Source organism: Mastomys coucha, unplaced genomic scaffold (genome assembly GCF_008632895.1).
Source record: "Mastomys coucha isolate ucsf_1 unplaced genomic scaffold, UCSF_Mcou_1 pScaffold15, whole genome shotgun sequence".
NCBI classification, from domain to species: Eukaryota; Metazoa; Chordata; class Mammalia; order Rodentia; family Muridae; genus Mastomys; species Mastomys coucha.
The window spans coordinates 115964717-115988118 of record NW_022196897.1 but is presented as its reverse complement, the minus strand read 5'-3'; the positions used below and the strand labels follow the sequence as shown (position 1 = coordinate 115988118).

General features: G+C 47.1%; 4 protein-coding genes across 11 annotated transcripts in view; 1 reads left to right on the top strand and 3 right to left on the bottom strand.

The window, feature by feature from the left end:
• Window positions 1–2645, bottom strand: part of Vps16 (VPS16 core subunit of CORVET and HOPS complexes) — a 19893-nt gene extending 17248 nt beyond the window's left edge. For both annotated transcript variants that reach the window (XM_031371899.1, XM_031371900.1), the window contains exon 1: window positions 2466–2645. In XM_031371899.1, the coding sequence (XP_031227759.1) occupies window positions 2466–2518 (53 nt within the window). In that variant the 5' untranslated portion in view covers window positions 2519–2645. The remainder of the gene's footprint in view (window positions 1–2465) is intronic.
• Window positions 2111–9710, top strand: Pced1a (PC-esterase domain containing 1A). 5 transcript variants are annotated; one of them, XM_031371903.1, is made up of 8 exons: window positions 2111–2420; window positions 3359–3499; window positions 3970–4049; window positions 4160–4398; window positions 4489–4639; window positions 4728–4974; window positions 6999–7259; window positions 7568–8591. In XM_031371903.1, exons 2-8 carry the CDS (start codon window positions 3376–3378, stop codon window positions 7813–7815), a joined length of 1350 nt encoding a protein of 449 aa, XP_031227763.1. In that variant the 5' UTR covers window positions 2111–2420; window positions 3359–3375; the 3' UTR covers window positions 7816–8591. The 5 variants fall into 5 exon arrangements, with proteins under 5 accessions (XP_031227763.1, XP_031227764.1, XP_031227762.1 ...); XM_031371904.1 differs by having other exon boundaries at window positions 2113–2420; window positions 3359–3473; XM_031371902.1 differs by lacking the exon at window positions 2111–2420 and having other exon boundaries at window positions 2635–3499; window positions 7568–8138.
• Window positions 9711–19972: 10262 nt separating this feature from the next.
• Tmem239 (transmembrane protein 239) lies at window positions 19973–21253 on the bottom strand. Of its 2 annotated transcripts, none has more exons than XM_031371907.1 (2): window positions 21162–21253; window positions 19973–21028 (listed from the first exon to the last, which is right to left on the bottom strand). In XM_031371907.1, exon 2 carries the CDS (start codon window positions 21012–21014, stop codon window positions 20556–20558), a length of 459 nt encoding a protein of 152 aa, XP_031227767.1. In that variant the 5' UTR covers window positions 21015–21028; window positions 21162–21253; the 3' UTR covers window positions 19973–20555. The 2 variants fall into 2 exon arrangements, with proteins under 2 accessions (XP_031227767.1, XP_031227768.1); XM_031371908.1 differs by having other exon boundaries at window positions 19973–21082; window positions 21162–21233.
• Window positions 21254–21655: 402 nt separating this feature from the next.
• Window positions 21656–22543, bottom strand: CUNH20orf141 (chromosome unknown C20orf141 homolog). Of its 2 annotated transcripts, XM_031371910.1 has the most exons (3): window positions 22444–22543; window positions 22033–22167; window positions 21656–21949 (listed from the first exon to the last, which is right to left on the bottom strand). In XM_031371910.1, exons 1-3 carry the CDS (start codon window positions 22464–22466, stop codon window positions 21712–21714), a joined length of 396 nt encoding a protein of 131 aa, XP_031227770.1. In that variant the 5' UTR covers window positions 22467–22543; the 3' UTR covers window positions 21656–21711. The 2 variants fall into 2 exon arrangements, with proteins under 2 accessions (XP_031227770.1, XP_031227769.1); XM_031371909.1 differs by lacking the exon at window positions 22444–22543 and having other exon boundaries at window positions 22033–22437.
• Between the last annotated feature and the right edge of the window lie 859 nt (window positions 22544–23402).

The window sequence follows — 23402 nt, the reverse complement described above, 5'->3', positions numbered from 1 at the left end:
GTTAGTGAATGAGTTAACCATCTCCCAGTCCAGTGAGCTTGCACAGGTCACAGGAGTGACATTTGTAAAGGAGGAAGAGCGATGATGTGGGTCTTGTAAGAGATGATCACCACTTCTCCTTGCTTTTCTAAATCCTACAAGTTACTGACAACACTAATTCCAGTGCAGACCCCCAGCCCCACAGATGGGACAAGTGAAATGTCTCCACGTGTTGCCCATTCATCCACTTACTAGAATCAGATTAAGTCTAAGATAAACACATGAACTAAACCAAGTACCTATTCTTAAAACATTTTCACATTGGAAATAAACTAGAAAACACCCTTACATTTTCCTGGGTTTTTTTGTTTGTTTGTTTGTTTGTTTCAAGACAGGGTTTCTCTGTGTAACCCTGGCTGTTCTGGAACTCACTCTGTAGACCAGGCTGGCCTCAAACTCAGAAATCCGCCTGCCTCTGCCTCCCAAGTGCTGGGATTAAAGGTGTGCGCCACCACTACCCGGCACATTTTCCTGTTTTTAAAAAAATCTGGAGCACACCCTTGAATCCCAACAGGAAGAGACAGGCGTATCTCTGTGAGTTCATGGCCAGCCTGGCTTTTTAGTCCAGCACAGCTAGAGCTAGTTATACAGGGAAACCTTGTCTCAAAAAACCAAATAAATAAATAAACAAACTAACTGGGAGAGGTGGCTCAGCTTTCTAACAGTACTTGCTGCCTGATGACCTTTGAATAATGGTGGGAAGGAGAGAACTAACTCCTACAAGTTGTTCTCCAACTTCCACACATGTGTAGTGTGAGCACACACATGCCCATACACAGACAAATGTAAAATCAATACTTCTAGGTTTTGGCCCAAAGAGTCTACCACATACATCTTTTGGGTAGGTTACGAGGAGCTTTTCGAAACAGGGTTTCTCTGTGTAGCCCTGGTTGTCCTGGAATTCACTCTAGACCAGGTTAGGCCTCAAACTCAGAGATCCACCTGCCTCTGCTAGGATTAAAGGCGTGTGCCACCACTTGCAGAACCTGGACTCTCTGTCCCTCAGCTTCCTCATTAGTTAAGTTGGTATGAATCATGATTCTAGTTCTATATGGTGGTGATACTTAAGAAACTACACATAAGTATTAGCATAATATCCAGTATATAAGAAAGTCATTTTTGTTAGCAACTTAGGACATATATATCAGCCCCAGTAAGGCTTAACACGTCTAATCATTTCTATGAATTCAACACTTCTATGATTCACTCACATCTTTTGAAACACTATTTATCCATGAAACTAAAACTCTTCAAAGAGTAAATAGGAGGAGCTCTGTTGTAATGAGGTCATCTTTTTTTATGCTGATTTTAAAAGTCTGGGTAGGCAACAGGTATTTTTAAAGTAGTTAATATTTTATACCTATTATGTTTTAGCTTTTTAAAATATGTATTTGGGGGCAGAGTCTCATCTTGCCAAGGCTGACCTTGGGAGGCAGAGGCAGGCGGATTTCTGAGTTTGAAGCCAGCCTGGTCTACAGAGTGAGTTCCAGGACAGCCAGGGCTACACAGAGAGATCCAGTCTCGAAAACTCAAAAACCAAAACCAAACAAAAAAAAGACTCTACAACTGGACGCTGTGTGAAGCACAAAGGGTTCTATTGCAGGAAAACCAAGCAGGTCCTGAAAGATGAGCAACATTCTTCAGGGTGATAAAGAAGAAAATAGCAATGCCCACAGAAGGGACTATAGGACTGTGCAAACACAAAGCTATGGAAATGCCTGGTGTGATGAGGTCCTGCAATCTGTGAAGCTAGAACACCCACGAATTGAGGATGGTTGAGGTTAAATTGGAAACTGCTCAGAGACAAATAGAGGCTGACTGATGAGCGGTCCACAAGCAGTTTGTACTTTATATCTTAAAAAGAAATAAAGCCAAGGAGACGGTAACCATTGTAATCACGTTACTAGTTTAGCCTTGAGAAAGACCCACTGCTAAGGGCACTCCAGCCCCAGTGAGTTGCCACTGCTTAGGGTTCCTCATTAGTGGTGCCCCAAGACTGAATTGCCGTTCACCCCCTTCTCTCAGCTTTGGTCAGTACTGTCATCCCGCCCGCTGTGGCGATCCCGCCCTCCTATGAGAGCCCCTGTGGTCTGACTTCAGCAGCAGTTTCCGGAAGGAGACCAGCACTCGCTGTCGCCGCGGGGCGGCCTCCCTCTACGTGATCTGAGCATCCTTCCGGAGGCCAACAGACCTCGGTTTCGGGGTGGCTTCTGAGCTTCCCTCAGTTGGCGCAAAGGAAGAACCAGACTGCTGCCCCTAAAGTGCGTAAAGTGGCAGACGCTCAGACGAGCCGCCATAGGGGCGAACGCCAGCACCCGTGGTGGCCGGGGCGAGCACCGCTGACTCTGCCGGGAAGCTCAAGCCAGCAGCAGACAAGCAAGGTAAGCTGGGCTGTGGTCCAGAAGGTGGGGCGGCGGGCGGCTCACCGGTAAAAGGCAGAGTCCCCGAGTGGGTTCCAGTTCGCAGTGTAACAGTCCATGTCTAGTACTGCTGGCGGCTAGAGTCGCCGAGGAAAAACCCGCCTAGTGCAAGCTCAGGCCGCACTTCCGCTTCCGCCCGTCGGGGTCACGTGACGAGGCCGTCTTAGTGGCCATCAGCACTGTGGGCAAGCTACGCTGAGCTGTCGTCCCGCCCTCGGCGCGGCCGCACGAGTCGGCGTAGCCCTGATCCCTGTCCTCCACAGCGCCATCCTCGCTGCCTTTCTGACTCCTCCGGCGTTGGGGGTCGCATAGGGCGGGACATGGGTGACCGGAAGTGGGAGCCATGAGCATCACCTGAAGCGCAGATGCGGAGGCGTTGGCTGGACCACCGTAACGCATGCATGGAGAGCGCTGGGCGTCGAGCTGTGTACCGACAGCTAACCTGGGCACCCGGGCTCTGTGGGGCGGGAATCTTTGCAGAACCCACCGCTCTCCAGGGGCATGGGTACATGACTCTAGATGAGGAACCCGCTGCGGAGAAGTCGCACGGAGCTGGGGCTTGCCCAAGTGGCCAGTGAATCCCTGAAGCCCCGACGCTTGGCAACTGGCGCGGGCGGACGAATGCGCACGCGCGGGGCCGCCGTTGCCACGTGGCAGGGAGCAAGGGCGTCTCTGCACGCGCGAAGCGCCATAGTATAGGACCACGGCCCAAGTGACCCTCCTTTCCTCCGAGCGTGATAAAGGCTGGTGCCGTCTTGGGATTCGCCTTGCCACTCCACTCTCCTCCCTATTACTCAGAGCAGCCAGGGAGGGGCCAGCGCGCATGGGTCATCTTGGAACTGACCGACGACCTGCCTTGATTCCCTGCTCTCTGTCAGCTTATTGGCCTCTCCCTGCAGCTGGTGTCAGTGGCAGCATGGTCTTCTATTTGGAAAAGGAGATGCCACACCGCCTGCTGGGAAGCACCATGGTCCACTTCCATGCCTCAGAAGTCCAGCAGCTGCTACACAACAAGTTCGTGGTCATTTTGGGGGACTCCAGTGAGTGACCACTCTAGGATGACATTTCACAGCCCTGTATCTGCAGCCTTTTCTTTGTCTGCACGCTGCATCTCCATTTTAGACTTCTCCATCTCTTCCTCTGTTTCAGAACACTAGACTGCATTTGTCTTTTTTAAATTCCCTACATACCTTCCCTGGGTGCCCTGGCATATCATTTGTGCACTATTTTAGCCCCTGAGTGTGGCATCTGTATCTGTTGTTGCCCTCCATGGGCTATGTGGTGTGTTTCCCTAGTGACTGGACCAACTGGTCTTCAGTCACTGTACATAAGCTAGAGAAGAGGGAAAGAGCAGAGCCAGGGCTTTAAAACCTCGTCTTTTCTTCTCTAAGTCAACCCTCCATAGAGCTGCTGTTGGAGAGCCAAGCCCTGGAAAACAAAGGCCTTCATTTGAGAAGCTCTGGGAGGGGGTGAGGCCTTCTTTAACCTTGGGATCCCTGTCTCCCTGCAGTCCAAAGAGCTGTGTATAAGGACCTGGTGCTTCTGCTCCAGAAAGACACACTGCTCACAGCTTCCCAGTTAAAAGCCAAGGTGAGAGAAGCTTGGCAGCCATGCCAGTGTTGGGTGGGTGCAGACCATAGCCTGAAAAGGACCACCTACCTGGCATGGATCTGACTGTCGGGGTGGGGGTGGGTGGGCAGGGGGAGCTGAGCTTTGAACAGGATCAGCTGGTGGCTGGGGGCCAGCTGGGAGAGCTGCACAACGGGACACAGTACCGAGAGGTCCGCCAGTTCTGCGCTGGCTCTGGCCACCACCTTGTGCGTTTCTACTTCCTCACCCGTGTTTACTCCGAGTACCTTGAGGACGTCTTGGAGGAGCTGTCACATGGACCTGCCCCTGACCTAGTGATCATCAACTCCTGCCTCTGGGATCTCTCCAGGTTCAGGCGGGGGGAGAGGGAAATACTGGTTGGAGGTGGAGGTATGGCAGCATTCCCGTGCTCTTGCCCACCCTAAGTATTACCCAACAGATATGGCCGCTGCTCAATGGAGAGCTACAGAGAGAACTTGGAACGAGTCTTTGTGCGAATGGATCAGGTTTTGCCAGATTCTTGTCTGCTGGTGTGGAACTTGGCAATGCCTCTGGGGGAACGTGTCACTGGGGGTTTCCTCCTGCCAGAGGTGAGTGACTGGGACCCTTCTGGACAGGGGATAGAGTAGCTGGCTGGTAGACAGGAAACCCTCTTAGAGACTCCACTTTGTCAATTAGCTCCAGCCCCTGGCAGTCTCTCTGCGACAGGATGTGGTTGAGGGGAACTTCTACAGTGCTACACTAGCCGGGAACCACTGTTTCGATGTCCTGGATCTCCATTTCCATTTCCGGCATGCTGTACGTCACCGTCATCGAGATGGTGTCCATTGGGACCAACATGCACACCGCCACCTCTCCCACTTACTTCTGACCCACGTGGCTGATGCCTGGGGTGTGGAGCTACCCAAACATGACCGGCTCCCAGGTAAGCCCTCCCACAGAGTGGTTGGGTATTGGTGTAGATAGGACCTTCAGAGCACAAAGAACCAAACGGAACTGAAGTACTTGTAGAAAGTAGGGGACCTCTTGAAGAACAGTTGTGGCTCCTGAATGTTCCTTTCTCATCCTGGGAATGGTTAGATCACAGGAGTCATATAGCTGTTCAACTTCCAGTTCTTCAGCTTTGTGATTCCTCCTGTGTACCTGAACGGACATGCGCAGGCACTGATTGCAAAAGGCAGGGTCAAAAGACCTTGATCAGTAGATGAATGGAAAAGAAATGAGACTGCTTCCAGGTAGTCCCAGGAATAGGAAGTGGGAAGACAGATATGGAAAAAGGATGGTCTAGGCAGTGTTGCAGAGGCAAGCTTACCAGAGAAGTGAAAGGTCCAGTCAGCTAGCATGTTGTTCAACAGAGACACAATGTAAACCACAGTGTCTTTGCAAGTCCCAAGGTGGTGGGGTTAGTAGACAACAGCTGATAGCCTCAACTCCATCTCAGGGCCCCAGCTCACTGGATCCAGCCTGGTGCAGTTCTCCACTGGCCAGTCCCACAGCCGTCACTGCTGTAGGTCCTGAGTCCCACTCCTGCAGCTGCTTTGGGGTCCACTCTAACTGCATCCCTGCTGAGATGTCCTCTGCTACAGATTGTTTGTTTGCTTGTTAGTCTTTCAGTCCCTGTGTGCCCACAAAGGAAACAGCATGGCTTATTTCCACATCCACTTCCCTCTTGCTTCAGTTCACTTGAGCCCTGTGCCAACACAGACATGCTGTACGTTAGCACCAGGAGTATAGTGGTGGTTGAATTGGAGACATGAGTCATCTTAGATGCTGTTTGTGGCAGCACTAGGGGGACATACAGTCTGTGGGGGACATAGACAGGCGAGTAGAGGCAGACCTCTGGGGCTTAGTAGTAGCTTGGAGCAGGAATGTTAAGGAATGAATTGGGATGGATTATGTACTGGTTCCATTTTCTGTGTTTGTTCAAGTAGAGAATTGGTCCTCCGTAAGTAAAGGGTGGTTTTAAATGTTGAAAGACTAGTGTGGTGCTTCACAGCTTCTGAGTCCATCCAAGAACTATGGGTAGAGCGCTTTCTCAGTGGGAGAGTGCTCGGAGTTAATAGCATGCATGAAGCCCTGGGTTCAGTCCCCAGCACCAAATACGACCAGGCATAGTGGTACATGCTTGTAATTTTAGATCTTAGAAAGTAAAAGTAGGGGGATCAGCAGTTTAAGCACATCCTTAGCTACAAATTGAGTTTAAGGCCAGCCTGGAATATGTGAGACCTTGTTTCATGGGGAACAAAGGAAATTAAGGCTGTTAAAACAAAAACAAAAAACCAAAAACTTGATTTGAAGCGGGAAGATGAGCAAGCGGGTTTGATTAGGCAGATGTGTGTGAGGGGCTGTGGAAACACTTGGGAGTCACCAGGACCAGCCAAGGGAGAACTGCAGCGTGTAACTGTGAGTGTGAGCTACGAAGGACAGCAGAACAGTGCTCACTTTGGCTTGGCAGAGAGCGGATTGATGGGTGCTTTCAGGACAGGGTGTATTGTTGATGTCATGTGACTGTTAGAAAGAAGGGGTTTGTCAAGTTCCATGTAGTAGAAAAACCACTGAAGACATGAAGGATTTAAGACTCAATTCACAGTTGATGAGGGATAAGAATGGGGTAGGATACTCCCTGGGGTTGTTTAGAAGCAAATGAGGACTAGTTGGTCAGCGACTGGATCTTTATATTTGACTTTATTTATTGGCCTATGGGAAGGACTTGGGAAGAAGAAAACGCTACAGATACAGACACTGGGCAAGAGCAGGCATGAGGTCAGAACACAGAGACCAGAGTACCAAGGAAAAAAGAACACAGCTTGGTCTTGGCTTAAAGTGCAAGGGGATGAGGAAGGCTGCTGTTCTCCAAGAGGATGGAGTAGATCTCTGGAAGTGTGGGTCGCCAGCATTTAGGGCAACCTGGTTTCCCAGGCCTGTTTAACACAATCATCCCATTCCTAGACCCATGGATTGAGGACTGGCCTGAGGTGGATCGTTCATCCCAGGGAAGCCATAAGCAGCCCCCAGACTTCAGGGAGAAGCTGGCCTTGCCCCTGCTCCCACCTTTCCATTTGCCTCCCCCCATGTCCTTTCCTTACCCACTTCAGCCCTCACCACCTCCCTTGTTCCCACCCCTGCCCCAGGATAACCCCTTTTTCCAAGGCCAGCCCTTTCTGCCCTATGAATTCAAATATAATGCAATGGAGGACTTCTCAATGCCAGGTAGGTGCCTAACTTAGGTAGGTGCCTTGATAGTCTCTGCTCACACCTTTCCCAGCCTCCTTTGCACATTCTCCAGCCTAGACATCTGTGTTCGTGTGAGCTCAGGAATTGGGTACAGCCTGTTGGGTTTAGTCACAGTAGTCCCTCAGATTGGAATAGCATTTGTAAATTTATTATTCTGGTCTGGTGGTAGGGGAAGTGGGATTCCCATTTTGCAGATAGGAAATGAAAGCCTAGAGAAGCTTACCCCAGAAGAGTAGAGCTATCCGGTCAGAAGCTTACTCTGATAATGACTGGTTCTTTTGTAGGATGTGGCCCTGGAATGAACTTTGTGCCTGGGCCCCCGCCACCATCAGTCTCTGGCCCTGTCTCCCATGGTCAACACCGGGGCCCAGTGGTCCACCGGGGCAAACCACGTTGTGTTCTGAGCAACCCCTACCATGTACCAAGGATCGGGGGCCCATGCAGGCATCGACTCAGACACTCAGACAGACTGATCCACACATATAAACAGGACAGACGGGGACATGCCCATTCAGGAACATGGCCTGGGTAGGCAGGATCTTAGGTTGGGGCTAGAGATGCCAATGGCCCTGGGGGATCTGCCTGATAACCTAGCTGTTGGGCCAGGGTGTTCTTGTCCATTGCTGATATCAATAAAAGCATGGAAGGACAGAGTGACATTCCTGTGTGAGGGAGTGGGTCTCTCAAACCATGACCTTAAGGCATGGGGAAGCTGCCCTTGGCCTCTTTGCAAACTATTTAGAAATCTGTGAATACACTCTTGTATAACAGGTCCATCTTCACAAGAACACATACACACTAAATAAATATCCCCAGAGTCCCTTGTTATCAACAGGTCTTTGGGACTGGGAAAAATCAAGGACTGAGTTAAATTGTCTTTAGTAGGTATTCAGTGAGTTGTTAGAACCTAAGTGAGAAGTTTCCAAGTGCAGGTTAAAGACCAGTTAGGATCTCATTAGTTCCTTGATACATGCGCATACCCTGATGCACAGGGTAGAGTGTGACATTGGGGGAGAGGGGCTGGAGTGTGACAATGGGGAAGAGAGGGGGGGCATTCTAAAGACCCATTACATTTGAATTAGAATGGAGGGAACAGAATTCTTGGGTTCATTTTTGTTCCTGCTAATGAAACCTTTCAAAAGGACAACATCCCACTGAAAAGAAAACAGAAAAACTGATCCAACAATGGATTTTGGTTAACAATTTGGTAGATTAGTGAAGCTTGGTTAACAGGTGGGTACTAAGTATTGTCACAGACAATATGAGTTAATAAAACCTAAGAAACTTGCAGAGGCATGCAGTGCCCAAGACAAATGTATTCCTTCCTTCTGAAGAAGATTAAAGGGGGACAAAAATTAAAAATTGGTTTATTTTTACAGAGATAAGAATTTTGATAATTTTCCTTGCAGAAATGGAATTTTTTTGTCATCAAAAACTCACTGTTGGAGCAGTCTTCTCCAGCTGCAGTTTGTCCAGTCCCTTGTCACTTTCTGCATTTCCTTCCAGAGACTTTTGTATCACTGATTCTCCAGTGTTGGAGAAAACTGCACCTATATTGTTTTCTAGAAAAAAATCTTGAGTTTTCTAGCCTTATGGGCTGGTGCTGTTGGTGGCTAACCTGTCCTGCAGAGGTCCACATCACCTTCCCTCCTGAGCCTTTCTTGGCCTTTTCTACTTGTTTCTTGAATTCTGGGCTTGAAAATTCTAGAATTCGCACTCTATAAGCAACCTCAAGATGAGTATACTTAATACTGTTTATATACTTCCTCTGTGTCTTAATTTCTCCCCCATTTTACTCTGACTTCCCACGCGCCAACTCTTTTAAAAATATTTTCTTATAGCCCTTTAAAGTTTTTTGAAATAAGGTAGAAACTCTTACACTTAAAATCTATCCTTAAAAGAATAAAGAGACTTTATTTTGGCTGTCATACAATTGAAACGTTTAGAAAAAAGTAGTCTTATACGTGTCATCATTTACACTCAAATTATTCCCTGGACTTTGTTTTGAGGTGTAAAAATGATTAAATCTTAGGTTGCCCCAATATAAAGGCCCACTATTGGCTAATCAGGACAGAACTAAATTTTCATTGTCTCCAAAATGTAATCCACACTGTCTCTCTCACAGAACCGTGATTTTCAAAGGAGAGGCCCAGGATCAGTTCCTCCTCATTCCATTCCAAGACAGGACTGCAAGCAGTGCAGGCCTGCGTGTCACATGCACACGTCTAGATACATAACTGGTCGATGAAGGGGAGTGGTGTGGTGCAGCACACGTGGAGATCAGAGGCCAGCTTTGTGAGGTCTTCACCTTTATGTGGGATCTGAGGGTTGAATTCGTGTTGTCAGCTTGTGCAGCAAGCTCCTTTACCCACTGGTCTACCTCCATGGCACAAAAGTCTTTTAAGTAAAACTATTAGTTTTTCCCTAGTTTGATGTAAACTAAATTTTCCAACAAAAGTGGACAGCTGACCTGGTCTTGTGGAGAATGTATGGCCATCATTGTTGAGGTGTATGCAGACATAAAATAGTAAAAGTATCCTTTCTCATCACAAGAAAACAGACAAACAACTATAGGGTGTGATTAGCATATTTAAAGTGTACAATTTGATAAGTATATCTGTGAAATGAATTATTTTATAGTTTCTCCCTCTTTCCCCTGCCTACAGCTTCCTCATATTTCATATTAATCCCCAATCACTTGATACTGATCTGCTAGGATTTTATATGGATAGAATCATTTGATAGGCATTCTGTTTAATCAGGTTTTTTCACTTACCCAAATGAATAGGATTTAAATCATTCCAGTTTCTAAATTGATGTATGAGGTTTGTACTTATAAAATCTGTGTACCACCTGAAAGTTAGGAAGCCTTGCTAACCAGAGAGCAGCACGTCCATCAAGACTAGATTAGGCCTTTTCCTTTGTAGTCCTTAGTTTTTGCAAAGATTCAGAAACAGTGGACGTGGAATCAGTTTTTAGGCACCTTTGACTAGATCTTTTAAAATTAAAAAAAAGGTGTGTGTGTAGGTGCACAGGTACTTGTGTACATGCATTTGGAGGTCAGAGGTCGACACTGGGTGTCTTCTTCTGTGATCTTTTTTGAGATTGAGTCTCTGTGTAAACCTGGAGCTCACTGATTAGTTCACTGGCTTCTCCCCATTGCAGCTTTAGGGATCCTGTCTCTGCCCTTCTACCCTGCATCCCACCCCATGCTGGGACTACAGATACATCTGGCTTATACTAGGTGGTAGCAGCCCAGACTGAAGGGCTTTCATGGTAAGCACTGTACCAACTGAGCCATCTCCAAAGCCCTGTTTAACTGAATATTTAAAAAGAATTATCCATGATTTTTCACTTTTAAGTACATTTTAGTTTATTGTCGATTCTATTTATTTATTTTTATTTATTTTGGTTTTTCGAGACAGAGTTTCTCTGTGTAGCCCTGGCTGTCCTGGAACTCACTCTGTAGACCAGGCTGGCCTCGAACTCAAAAATCTGCCTGCCTCTGCCTCCCAAGTGCTGGGATTAAAGGCATGCGCCACCACTGCCCGGCTTTACTGTCGATTTTTGGTGACTTTTTCCAGTTAAAAATTTTTCTGTCTAGACCATGAATAGATGAAAAATATTAAAATGAGGACTGTGTAGATGAGTCAGTGATGAAGAGCAGCAGTACTCACGTGTAGCTCACAACCAGCTATAACTTCCAGTCCCAAGAATCTGATGCTCTCTTCTGAGCTCTGGCGCCAGGCACACACACACACACACACACACACACACACGCACATATACACATATATGCTCATATACATATATACACACATATATACACACATTGGTGAAACGCCAATACACATTAAAAATAGAACCAAAGCCTTCCAGTTAAAATCAAACTGATGAAAGGAACTGAATACTTTCCCGAAAGGTCATGTCTCCTGTCATGTCTCCTGTCACCACTTCTGTTCAGTGTCAGAGGCTGGACAGCAGAACGGCTTACTGGTAGAGATAGCAGATTATCTATGTAAAAAAGAAACAACTAACAAACCTATTTTTAAAGGTAATTTAGTATTAAGTGAATGTACAAGTTAGTTGCATTGCACACAGGAAGACTTTGCCTCAAAGGTATGTTTATTTGTGGTCAGTAAGAAGGCTCAATAGGCCAGGCGTGGTGGCACACGCTTTTAATCGCAGCACTTGGTAGGCAGGGGCAGGCAGATTTCTGAGTTCGAGGCCAGCCTGGTCTACAGAGTGAGTTCTAGGACAGCCAGGGCTACACAGAGAAACCCTGTCTCGGGGAAAAAAAAAAAAAAAAAAAAAGACTCAATAGGTAAAGATGCTTGCCACCAAGACTGATGGCCTGAGTTCAGTTTCTGGACCCCAGACAGTGATATACAAGGGGGCACAGTAAAGAAATTGCAGCCATGACTGTTCCATGTTATGGTTAAGGTTTTTATTATAGATCTGAGAACAGCTGGAGGTGTCTGGAAGAGTTCAGAGCAGAGAGAGAAGTTGACCGACCATGGCAAGGGCTAGGGAAGTAGGAGGGAAGAAAGAATAGTGGAGATAATGTGAATGGTTGAGGGTAGTGGTGACAGCGGTGTTGGGGACTTTGAAATGTATAAGTACTTGTGAGTAGGGGCTGACAGTCTGGAGGCTGGCATGGGCTTTGATATGCAGCCACAGATGCATGCCAGTGGAGCCATATGTCTTGACTCCTTTTGGTAGGCAGGATCCCTCTGTGAGCACCAGACACACATGTGGTTCTCAGACATGCATGAGGCATAACACTATAGAAAAGATAACATTTTTAAAATGTAAAGACAAGTTAGTAGAGGATAGACTTAAAAAATAGAGAAATCATTGCATAGCCATCTGAAAAAGATGCATTTCAATTTGTAGTTCATACCATTTGTAATAACAAATCTTAGCTGGAAATAGTTCATAACCCAAAATGTAAAATTTTAAATACAAATATAGAGGAAAATAGTTGGTAGCCTATTGTTGGACAATAACACCAAAAGCATAATATATATAAAATCTTTTTTTAAAGACAGCGTTTCTTTATGTAGTCCTACCTGTTCTGGAACTCAAACTCACAGAGATGTGCTTTGTCTCTGCATCCTGAGTGCTGGCTATAGGCATGTGCCATCATATCAGGCCCATAACATTTTGATATGCTGTTGTGCTGTGTGGTCCAGAAAATGATGTATGAGAGTTTATTAACTATAGAGGCAAACTAAAATAAAAGAATAAGTAACAAGCTAGAGAGGTGCTCAGTGGTTAAGAACACTGGCTGCTCCTCCAGAGCTTCTGCAGTTTCCAGCACCCACAGGGTAGCTCATTCTGTGACACTCCATTTCCGAGGGATCTCATGCCATCTTCTGGCCTTTATGGGAACAAGGAAAGCACATGTGTAGACATACATGCAGACAAAACACCCCTACACATAAAGTAATAAAAAATAATTGAAAAGAATAAGTAACAGGAGAGCAGCTAGACCAGGCATGGTGGCACATGCCTTTAATCTTAGCACTTGACAGAGGAAGGAAGATCTCTGTCAATTTGAGGCCACCATGGTCTACATAACTTACATGAGTTTCAGGACAGCCAAGACTAAATAGAGAGACCCTGTTTCAGAAGGGAGGGAGAAAGGAAAAGATGGGAGGGAGAGAGAAGGGGAGAGGGAGAAAGAGCTAAACATCAAATTGGGTGCTCAAAACACTGCAGAAATGTACTAGAGAAACCTTAAGGCAGTCAGCTAGATTCCCAGTAGAAAGAATCTCAGGTGGGACAGTGTGTCCTTGGGTGGGGCATCCAAGTGAAAGAATAAATAGCAACAGAGATAGTCTTTTTTTTTTTTTTAGATTTAATTATGTAAGTATACTATAGTTGTCTTCAGTCACACCAGAAGAGGGCATCAGATACCTTTACAGATGGTTGTCAGCCACCATGTGGTTGCTGGGAATTGAACTCAGGATGTTAGAAAGAACAGTGCTCTTACCACTGAGCCATCTCTCCAGCCCCAGAGATAATGTCTTAAAGTCAGGCACAACATCCAGCAGAAACCAGCTGGGGAAGTTGAGGCAGTACATCAGATTCTCAGTTGAACTTTCTAATCTCTATAGATGAGCTTGCCATGAATGAATTTGTGGTTTTCTCCTCTGCTGTAGACACTGTGTCATGGAGAAACATTAGTAACCTCTGTTGAAAATGGTTTGCTCTCTAGATGGAATCCCGACCCCCTGGGAGCCTTAGCCACAACTGAACTTTCTTGGCCAGAGCCACAGATCTCTGCCAGCTGGTGAACCTTGCCACATTGAGCACCAGATTCCCCACACTGGCATTTTTGGCATCTCCATGGTCCAGGCCACCTTGATGTGGAATAGATACAACGTTAAGGAGTTTTGCAGTTCTCTTCCCTCCCTGTCACAGAAATTAGGCCAGTCTACTGTCACACAAAGGGGAGTTGGAAGACACTGAGACAAACATGCTTGGGTCTGAAATGGGGGTGGAGGAAGGACAACCCTGCTTCCAGAGACAGTTTCTTGGTTAACTCAAACCAGTGTAGTTCCTTATAACTGTATTTCATTAAAATGCAGAACTCCTGTTCTTCCAAAGGCTGTTAAGAAAAGGCAAGCGGTAGCCTGGGAGAATGTATTTTCAAGTCAGACTATCTGATAAAAGACTTGATTCTAGAATAAAGAAACTCCTTTGTCTAGTTTAGAGTAAGTAACTCTTAAAGTCCAGTAAGTTTAAGGGTGTCTGTCTTCTTTAAAGACTTAAAGACAGACTGTAAATATGTCAACAGATGTTCAACATCCTCAGTCACTAGGAATAGTCCCAAGTACAAATTATAACGAGGTAGCACCATTTACTGCTGGAATGGCTAATATAGAAAAGATTGTACTGTATGGTCTGGCCGTCTCACCTCTAAGTGTTTACCTACACAAAACAAAAACCTGTTCATATGAAGACTTCATAGTTATAATTACAAAAGCTGAAAATGACTCAGGCCCATCCACCAACAGGTGGGTTAATTAATTTGGTACATCACCCATTGGAATACTACTCAGTTATTTTTAAAAAGTGAACTATTGGGCTGTGAGGACAGCCCAGGTGAAGTGCTTGTCTTGCAAGCATAAGGACCAGAGTTTGATCACCAGAACTCTCACAAGAATGCTAAGTACTGTGCCACACACTTGAATCTAGTGCTGGGGAGACAGACAGATCCCTGGGGCTGGCTGACCAGTCATTCTAGCCTGATTGGGGAGCTCAGGCCATGAGAAACCCTGTCTCACAGGATATAGAGGTATTCTTAAGGCTTATCCTATGGCCTCTGAGCATGCAGACATATATGAAATATTGATGCACACACTAACATTTTCTATTTTATTTTGGAGGGTTCAGACATTTGAAGTCAGAGAAGAAACTATGGTAGAATTAACAATGTTAAGTTAATCTCTTTTAAAATAATTTTATTGCAGTATCAGAGATCAAACCCTGGGCATCACATGTCAGCCGGGCAAGAGCTCTACCACTAAGCCACATCCCTAGCCCTAATAGTATTTTTTATTTTTTAAGATGGAAAATACTTGAAAGGTGAGATATAAGTATAAAGAAAGGAAGCAAAGGCTTCATTGCAAAATATAAATGGAAACGTTGACTCAGCTGAAAAAGATGTTTTACAAAGTTAATTGTATCCAGATTCTCACCAAAGACACCCAGGGCCAAGCCAGAAGTTGGAATCCTGGCTGTCCCAGGATTCTCAGCTGAACTTTCCAAGCCTTAAGTTTCTCTTGCTGGGGGTAGCCAACTGAAGATTAAGGAAAGTGAGGAGTCAGCAAAGCTGTCATCCTGATGGTGGAAGACCTGATACTTCTCCATGGCCCCCAAGTTCTGACCCATTTACCCCAAGACTGGCGTCCGAGCGGAATCTTGCTTACCCTGGGAGACCCTAGCCAAGGCCTTTCCACGGCCAGGGCCACAGATCTCCGCCAGGGGGCGCGCCTCGCTACATTGAGCACTAGATTCCGCATGCTGGGATTTTGGGCCTCTTCGTGGTGCAGGACAGCAGTCCTTCACCTTGTGGATGCCCATGGCCTTCGTATCCCAGGCTAGGCTTGGGATTTACTTATCAGTGTCAGGCTCTCGTCCACCCACTTCTACACACTATTCCTCTCCACTTAGCCATAAGGGGATTTCCAGAGGCCACTCTAGAGCAGATGTCCTGTCATGCAGAAACACAGACACTCCCCTCCCCCATCCCCGCCAGCGACCTTTCTTCTGCATCTTCCCTTTTGCAAAGCTGAGCACGCACCACAGTGGTCCGCTCTTGATTGTGACCTTTTTTGTTTGTTTGTTTGTTGTTTTGTTTTTGGTTTTTGGTTTTTGGTTTTCGAGACAGGGTTTCTCTGTATAGCCCTGGCTGTCCTGGAACTCACTCTGTAGACCAGGCTGGCCTCGAACTCAGAAATCCGCCTGCCTCTGCCTCCCAAGTGCTGGGATTAAAGGTGTGAGCCACCACCGCCCGGCTGTGGCCTTCTTTTTGACCTCTCTGTGCAAGTTACCTCCTACTCCTGGATAGTGAGGTTTTCTCATTCCTCACTTTGGCCAAGGACGGGTCACCCTTGAGCATGCCCTCTAGAGTCTAGTCTTACCACACTGAGCCTTGTAAGTTTCTAAGGCGCTGCCTGTCTTCCTTCTAGGGACGCCTTTCCTGCCTGTCCCTCTCAGCCGGGCGTGCTGTGCTTATCAATGAGTGTCTAGTTGCGTTCCTTCCCCTTTGACCATCTTTTTTTTTGTTTGTTTGGTTTGGTTTGGTTTTGTTTGTTTTGTTTTTTTCGAGACAGGGTTTCTCTTGTACCCTTAGGCTGTCCTGGAACTCACGTTATAGACCAGGCTGGCCTCGAACTCAGAAATCCACCTGCCTCTGCCTCCCAAGGGCTGGGATTAAAGGTGTGTGCCACCACTGCCCGGCCCCTTTGACCATCTTTAGAGATCCTTCTAGGTCCTCTTTTCTCCCTAGTCCTTGAGGCAGAGATAGAAAGGTCATGTTGTATGTGCCACACGTGAGCGCGCACACAACACACACACACCCCTCAGTATCAAGATGCTATACTGGTATGAATCAGCTGAGTCATGCCTATTTTTTCTGGGTAAAAGAAACCATTGGTAGATCCAAGCCCCTCATTCCAACCCCATCAGATGCAAAACACAAAACACTGAGGTGAAGAAGGGCAGGTAAAAATATTCACACAGTGGTTTGGGACATCAGGTCAATCAGAACACCTCTTACTCGGCTCAACTGGAAAAGCTTGGAACACATTGAGTCCAGTATGTCCATTTACCATTTGGTTTCATTTTAAATCATTTAAACTCGAAGTGGATGGGTTTGTATACTTAAGGAATTTCAGGGATTATTTTGATTTTTGTTTTTTGTTTTGTTGAGACAGGGTTTCTTTGTATAGCCCTGGCTGTCCAGGAACTTGCTCTGTAGACCAGGCTGGCCTTGAACTCACAGATCTGCTTGCCTCTGACTCTCAAGTGCTGGGATTAAAGGCATGTGCCATGCCTAACGTTTTCTTTTTGGCAAGGTCTCACACTATATCCCCACTCTATTTGCTTGGGGCTAGTCATTTGTGCCATTCTGTTTCCTGGTGTTTTTGCAAAAAGAAGTAATGTTGTGCCACTATGTTTTAAATGTGTGCAATGAGAACTGTATTTTATACTAAGATCTCAAGACTGGTCCAGGAAGCTTCTGCCCCTTCTATTGCTCTCCTCCTCATGTTTTACCCTCCCAGACCACCATCAGCAACATCACAGTACAATCCTCAACTGCATGCCCTAGGCAGTGCCTCGAAAACACCTGTCACCTGGGAGTCTTGGAAAATGCAGGCTCAGCAGGTCTAAGGTGGAGCTGGAAAACCTTTTTTGTTTTTTCTTTTTAGATGTGGTCTCATGTAATCCAGTCTGACCCCAAACTAGATATTTAGCCAAGGATGGCCTTGAACTTTTGCTCCTCCTCAGTTCATGTCCCAAGTGCAGGTTTACAGGCAAGAGCTTCCCTGCCAAGTTTATGTGGTGGTAAGGATCAAACCCAAGGCCACGTGCTGGGCACTCTACTAAAATGAACCACATCCTTAGCCCCCGAGAGTCTGTATTTTTTAATTTAATTTTTTTATATGTATGAGTGCTTACATGTATCTGCACCACATGAATGGCTGGTGCAGAGAGCATCATCTGATCATCTGTAATTGAAGTTACAGATGGTTGTAAGCACACATGTAGATCCTGAGGATTGAACGAGGAACTTCTTACAAGGGTGTTTTTAACTGCTGAATCATTTTTGGCAGCCCCACATCATCATTATATATCTGAAAAGCAAGGGAATGCCTAGATTGCACTGTTCGGAACCACATGTCAAAAAGCAAGGCACTCAGGGACCTCTGAGAATCTGAGTCTCTGGGTTGTAGAGTATAAGAAGCTCTAATTTGGTAAGGACAGCCTGTCTGCGTTCCTGTCTCACTGTGTCTCTCCACCCCACAGCAGCCTGTCAAGAAGCAGGAGGTATATTTTAATTCAAGGACAGGTGAAAAGGCCCTTTTTGTTCTCACCTGCAGTGTGTCCCCTGAATTTAGTCTTGGTTAATACCTCCTCTCCTCTTAATTACAATGGCCCAAGGTCTCTGGAGTGATGTCCCTGGCCAGTGATACATGGTCCAGGCTAGGCACCTTCATCTCTATTCATTTCACCACAGACAACTCTGAAGTCTCAGCGCTCTAGACATCTAGACTCATTTGACTTAACACCTCACTAGGCCTGGGCTTCTTCTCTAACAGGAGCCATAGGATTTTCAGTTAAGTTGTATTTTCTCCAGTCCATGTAATCTTCTCTTTACTAGCCTCTTAAAGTGCTCTGGGACTCAAACAGCCTGGCCTTTGTACTGGTGAGTGGCTGTCCTGCTCCTGGTAAAAAACAGTTTCTCTCTCTCTCTCTCTCTCTCTCTCTCTCTCTCTCTCTCTCTCTCTCTCTCTCTCTCTCTCTCTCTCTCTCCTCTCTCTCTCTCTCTCTCTCTCTCTCTCTCTGTGTGTGTGTGTGTGTGTGTGTGTGTATGTGTTACGGCATTAGGGGCTAGTTCAGGCATTTCACCTGGCAAGTCAGATGGCCCAAAGTAAGTGTCTGTGTCTTTGTTATATCCAGGTAGAAAATGAAGTTCAGGAAGACTTATCAGGGGTAGGAACGTAGCTTAGTTGGTAGAGTGCTTGATGTGGGAAACCTCAAGTTTGATCACTGCCACCAGGCATGGGAGCCTATCTGTGTAATTCTAACTCTTGGGAGGTAGGGGCAAGAGGATCAGAGTTCATGGTCATCCCCAACTACATAGTGAGTTTGGGGACAGTCTGAACTACATGAGGTGCATGTGTGTGTGTGGTGTGTATGTATGTGTGTGTGTGTGTTTGTGAGAGAGAGAGAGAGAGAGAGAGAGAGAGAGAGAGAGAGAAAGAGAGAAAGAGAGAAAGAGAGAAAGAGCTAGACAGACAGATGAGGACTAGGTCATTCATGGAGCAAGAATATGATAGTCCTGGAATTACAGCAATGGTAACCACAAAGCTTCAGCATCCCCATGTCTGGCCCTGACACACAGCCACACTGTAAGGGGAACTACAAAGAGGAGGACCGGTTTGGGGTTTTAAGCACTGAAGCTATCTACCAGTATCAAGATGTCTACCAAGAACACAGAGTTCCAAAACTATGGCAGATTTTGGCCAAAATGAACCATGACTCAAGGTGCATGAGTGTGTAGATGGCAGAAGAGTTTTTCAGCCTAGAGCTTCAAAAGCAATGATTTTAAGGTTAGATACAAAGCAGATAAAGAGCTGCGAAGCAGCAGGGATTGGGTGAAGGTCAGGGGTAGATGAAGACTGAAATCTGAGCCCCAGCTGTCGGCAGACTGTCTAACACGTCTGTCACTTGACTTGGTAACTGATACTCACAGCTTTGTTTGGAAGGCTCAGCAGATAGGTAAATGGTCAAACGCCAGGGAAGTATGGGTGGTCCAAAGCCCTCTGGTGGAAGCAACCTGCTTAATCAATCCTGCAAATCCCTGAGCTTTCCTTTTCCCACTTGCACAGCTTTGCAGGCATTTCCTGGAGCCAGGCTTCAGCCTCAAGCATTGCACAACTCATACAGTCCAGTGTCTGCCTAGCTTGAGGCCATGCGACACAACACCTGGGCTATGCACCACATGTCCTTTCACATCTCACCACACTGTCCATTCATGTCATCTGTTTTAGGGCTGGGATTCCATACATGACAGATTTTCTGTGGACACCTAGAGAAACTTAATCTTTTAGCTTCTAAATCAAAAGGCCTTTTGAGCTTATATAATGTTTCTGGAGCCCAAAACGTCTTAACTGCTTTTTGGCCTTACAAAGTACTTTTCATAAAACCAGGCATGATGGCACAAGTTTTAATCCCAGTACTCTGGACATAGAGAAAATAGGATCAGAAATTCAAAGTCATCCTCAGCTGGACAGTTCAAAGCCATCCTGGGCTTCATGAGACCCTGTTTCAAAACAACAAAAGCAAAGTATTTTGCAAATAGATACTGACTTTTGATCATAAAAACCCCATGAAAACACTGGGGCTCACTTAACCCCGAGGTTCAAAACTAGTGAATTAGCCAAGATATGGGAGGCTGAAACAGGATTTTGATTTTTTTGTAACAGACCTGGAGACTCTTAAAAAAATAAGAGTATGTAGGGTGGAATGTATGCTTATGCACAAAGGTCCAGTCTACACACACACACAACTACCATGATCAGCCTCTTCCCATTTCTGGGAGGTGAGATCCCCAGCTATCTTTCTGTCAGTAAGACCCATTCCAAAGTGTGTGCTCCTCCTGGAAGTAGAACGAGAGGATCCGTGACAAATCCAGACAAGTCCAGGGGTATGTAGGTAGAAACTCTCAGAAGCCTGAAGCTGGGAGGGCTGAGGTGATGTGACAAAAAGATTCTGCCAGGAAGACCAAGTGAAGTTACCACATCCATATGGGTGCTCTCAGTGTTGTGTCCAAGCCCTTGCTCCTGGCTAAACTGTCTGTCCTGTTCCTGACACCAATGTGGGTTTAAGGTAGTTGCCCAGAAGCCAGACCCCCACTTGTGCTCATGACTGGGAGGTCTGAGGTCTCTTGGGGTTCCACTGCCCCCCTCCCTACAGGGCTCAGGCCCTAGGCCAGAGCTCAACAGACACAAGCAGTAAGATGGGGTTGCCCTTCTATTGGTCCAAGTCCTGAGCATAGCCTGGGTGAGTCATGGAGGTGAGGAGGCCCACGAGGCTCAGCAGTGTGGAGAAGAGCAGCAGGAAGGAGGCAGCGAAGAGCAGAGCAGGCAGGGCATTGAGCACAAGCAGCAGGAATGCCGGCAGCAGGTGGCTCCACACCACAGCCACCACAGGCCAAAGGGAGCTCAGCAGGTAGGAACCCGTGGTGAAGAGTGCGTGGCATAGTATCAGTGCCAGCAGCAGGTAGAGTGTCCCCTCCAGACCCCATAGCATACGCTGCAGTGGTTGCCGCCAGCTTGATGTATTCCACCACTGGGTCCAGCTCCGAGGTATGTGGTATACACACCAGCGCACCCAGTCCTGACGGATGACCCAGGCTGACCAGGGCACTACTGCCCGCTGGGACCCCTCACCAGCCCCGATGATATCCGTCTCCACTCGTGGCTGCTGCATCACGGCTGGTGCACCTGTGGACAGGGCCAGGCCAGCTGCAGGAGCAGCCCTGGAGATGCCCAGGACCTCTGGATAGGTGGGCATGCAGGGGTCAGGAGGATACCAGCATGGGCAGGATTGGGCTTTGAACTGGGGCCTAGGACTTACCTTTGGGCAGAGCCACCTAAGTCATGGTGCTTCCTGATGTGCCTAGGCTAGCCTGGCAGCCAGGGCCCAGTCTCACCCTTGCTCACTCCAACATCCCCAGAGGAGTTCATTATGACCCGGTCTGGGGTGGGGCCCAGCCAAGAGAGGAGCTACTACATAGTGTGAGAGGCACTTATGTCCTTTACTTAATGGTCCCTCCAGGCTGGCAGGAGAGCTCAGCAAGCCTCACGGATACCATTCTCCTTCCTTGTAGGAAGCCTTCCCCATACCAGTCCCTCCTTGATGGCTGCCTCCAACCTCATGGCTGGAGTTGGTTGCTGTAACTACTACCCTTTTCTCTGCCTTCTCTCAATGCCCTAAGCCTCAGAGCCAGTTATCAAATGTCCACATTGTGGAACTAGAAGGCCCTGAGGTCCAAGCTGAATAGAATGGAATATTCTATCCTTACCATACAACCTTATCCTTATGTAGTTCAGGATGGAGGAGGAGAAATCCGAGAGAGCAGATTGGATGGTGTATTTTTAGAAGGCATTCAGTTTTAGGAGGGCCCTCAGGCCCAAGGATGGATACAGAAAGCTAGGCCCAGCATGGCTAAGGGTAGAGCAGAGCCTCCCAAGAACAGGCCCAGGCCCAGGAACAGCAGGAGCAGCACATCCTGGAGGCTGAGCGGTCCTGAGACTATCCCTGTTGGGGAGAGGGGAGCTGCTTGCTGTCCTGGACCTTCACCAGCCCCCTGGCTCTGACCCACTGGGAGAAGTCTGTGTCTTGGCAGGTTGGGACCTGTGGACCTGTGGAGAGAGAAGATAGCAGCTCGAAGCAATTGCTCATTTGTCCCTGTGCTTGTGATACCTACCTGACAGGTGGCACTTACCCATGAAGCAGGTCAAAAACAAGGAAGCTGGTGAGCAACAGGAGCAGCAGGGCTAGGCCAGCCGTTGAGAAGACGATTCGAATTGTCACTCCTAGTGCTCCCAGCCCTAGGATACTGTCCAGGAGCTGGGCCTGGCTGAAATCCCAGGGGACACACATGGCTCACTGACCCTACTTAGTCCCTTTCCAGTATCCAGACCTCTGGGAGGTAACAGGATCTAGAAGGGCTTTGGGCTTGGGTGAGCAGAGCTGGGTCCTGGGGCTGACTAGGAAGACCTAGGAGATTAGGGATCAGGGAAGGGAGGAGAGCCTTGGCATACACTCAAGGGTAAGCTCAGTGAGTGAGGAACTGGGCTCTCTGGGGATCTCCCTACCCCCACTCCCACCTCACATCTTCACCAACCCTCCTCACCTCCTCCCACGTGGGTCGACCATTCTAGAGTTGGACACTCTGGGGCATTGTGACCTATGATCAGGTAGGGCCTTGAATTAAGGGCAGGACAACAGTTTGTTTTGCCTCATAAACACTGGTGGCCTAGGTGGGGCTTAGCTAGCAAATCAATGTTTTCTGAGAGCTAAGACTCACCCACTTACCTTGCCAATAATTTTCTGCACCAGGGACTTCCCACCGGTTCTGGAATGTCAGAAAAGCATGCCAACACAACAGCTGCTTGGACTCCTGCATCTTCCAGAACGTGCTCCAGGCTGTGTGTTTAGGATGTCATTCCAGTCATTCAAATTTTCTGTGTCCAGTTCTCTACCCTGGGAGTGGGGTGAGGCCTGTGTGGCTTTGATGGGAAAGTCAGGTTTGCAACTCTGGAATGCATAATAGTCTTTTCTAGAATGCACCCTAGGCCATTGGGCAGGGGTGCAGGGCAAGAGGATGCTATTTGGTTGTTTTAAGCACTGCAGTTTTGGAAGGTATTATGGTTTCAGCAGTGGGACAGAGAGCAGGGCATGGTGGCATATGCTTTAATTTCAGTGCTCAGAAGGCTGAGGCAGAAATATTGTGAGTTTATTGCCCTATATAGTTTATTGGACTATATAGCAGGGTGCTGCCTGGAAAATTAAAAAAGGAAAGAAAAGAAAAGAAGAGAAGAGAAAAGAAGAGAAAAGAAAAAGAGGTCTTGAACCTAAGAGTCCTACAACATCATGACCTCAAGTTGTTTTGAAATAAGGTTTCTTGTATTCTAGGCTAACCTTGAAATCTCCATGTAACGCAGCTGCCCTATAACTCCTGGTGATTCTCCACCTCATCTTCCTGAGTGCTAAGATTGCAGGCAGGTACCACTATGCCTCAAATAAGATCCTAGTGGAGCTGGGGAGTGGTGGCACATGCATTTAATCCCAGCACTTGATGAGTTCCAGGAC

Excerpts from the sequence above, each read along its gene's own strand:
- Tmem239 (XM_031371907.1), bottom strand. The coding sequence starts at position 21,014 with ATGCAGCAGCCACGAGTGGAGACGGATATCATCGGGGCTGGTGAGGGG.
- CUNH20orf141 (XM_031371910.1), bottom strand. The coding sequence starts at position 22,466 with ATGGTCGACCCACGTGGGAGGAG. Across the intron at positions 22,168-22,443 it reads GTCGACCCACGTGGGAGGAG|CCAGGCCCAGCTCCTGGACA; the intron begins GTGAGGAGGGTT and ends CTGGGATTTCAG. Across the intron at positions 21,950-22,032 it reads GTTTTTGACCTGCTTCATGG|GTCCACAGGTCCCAACCTGC; the intron begins GTAAGTGCCACC and ends CTCTCTCCACAG.
- Pced1a (XM_031371902.1), top strand. The coding sequence starts at position 3,283 with ATGGGTCATCTTGGAACTGACCGACGACCTGCCTTGATTCCCTGCTCT. Across the intron at positions 4,640-4,727 it reads GGGGTTTCCTCCTGCCAGAG|CTCCAGCCCCTGGCAGTCTC; the intron begins GTGAGTGACTGG and ends TTTGTCAATTAG. Across the intron at positions 4,975-6,998 it reads CAAACATGACCGGCTCCCAG|ACCCATGGATTGAGGACTGG; the intron begins GTAAGCCCTCCC and ends TCCCATTCCTAG.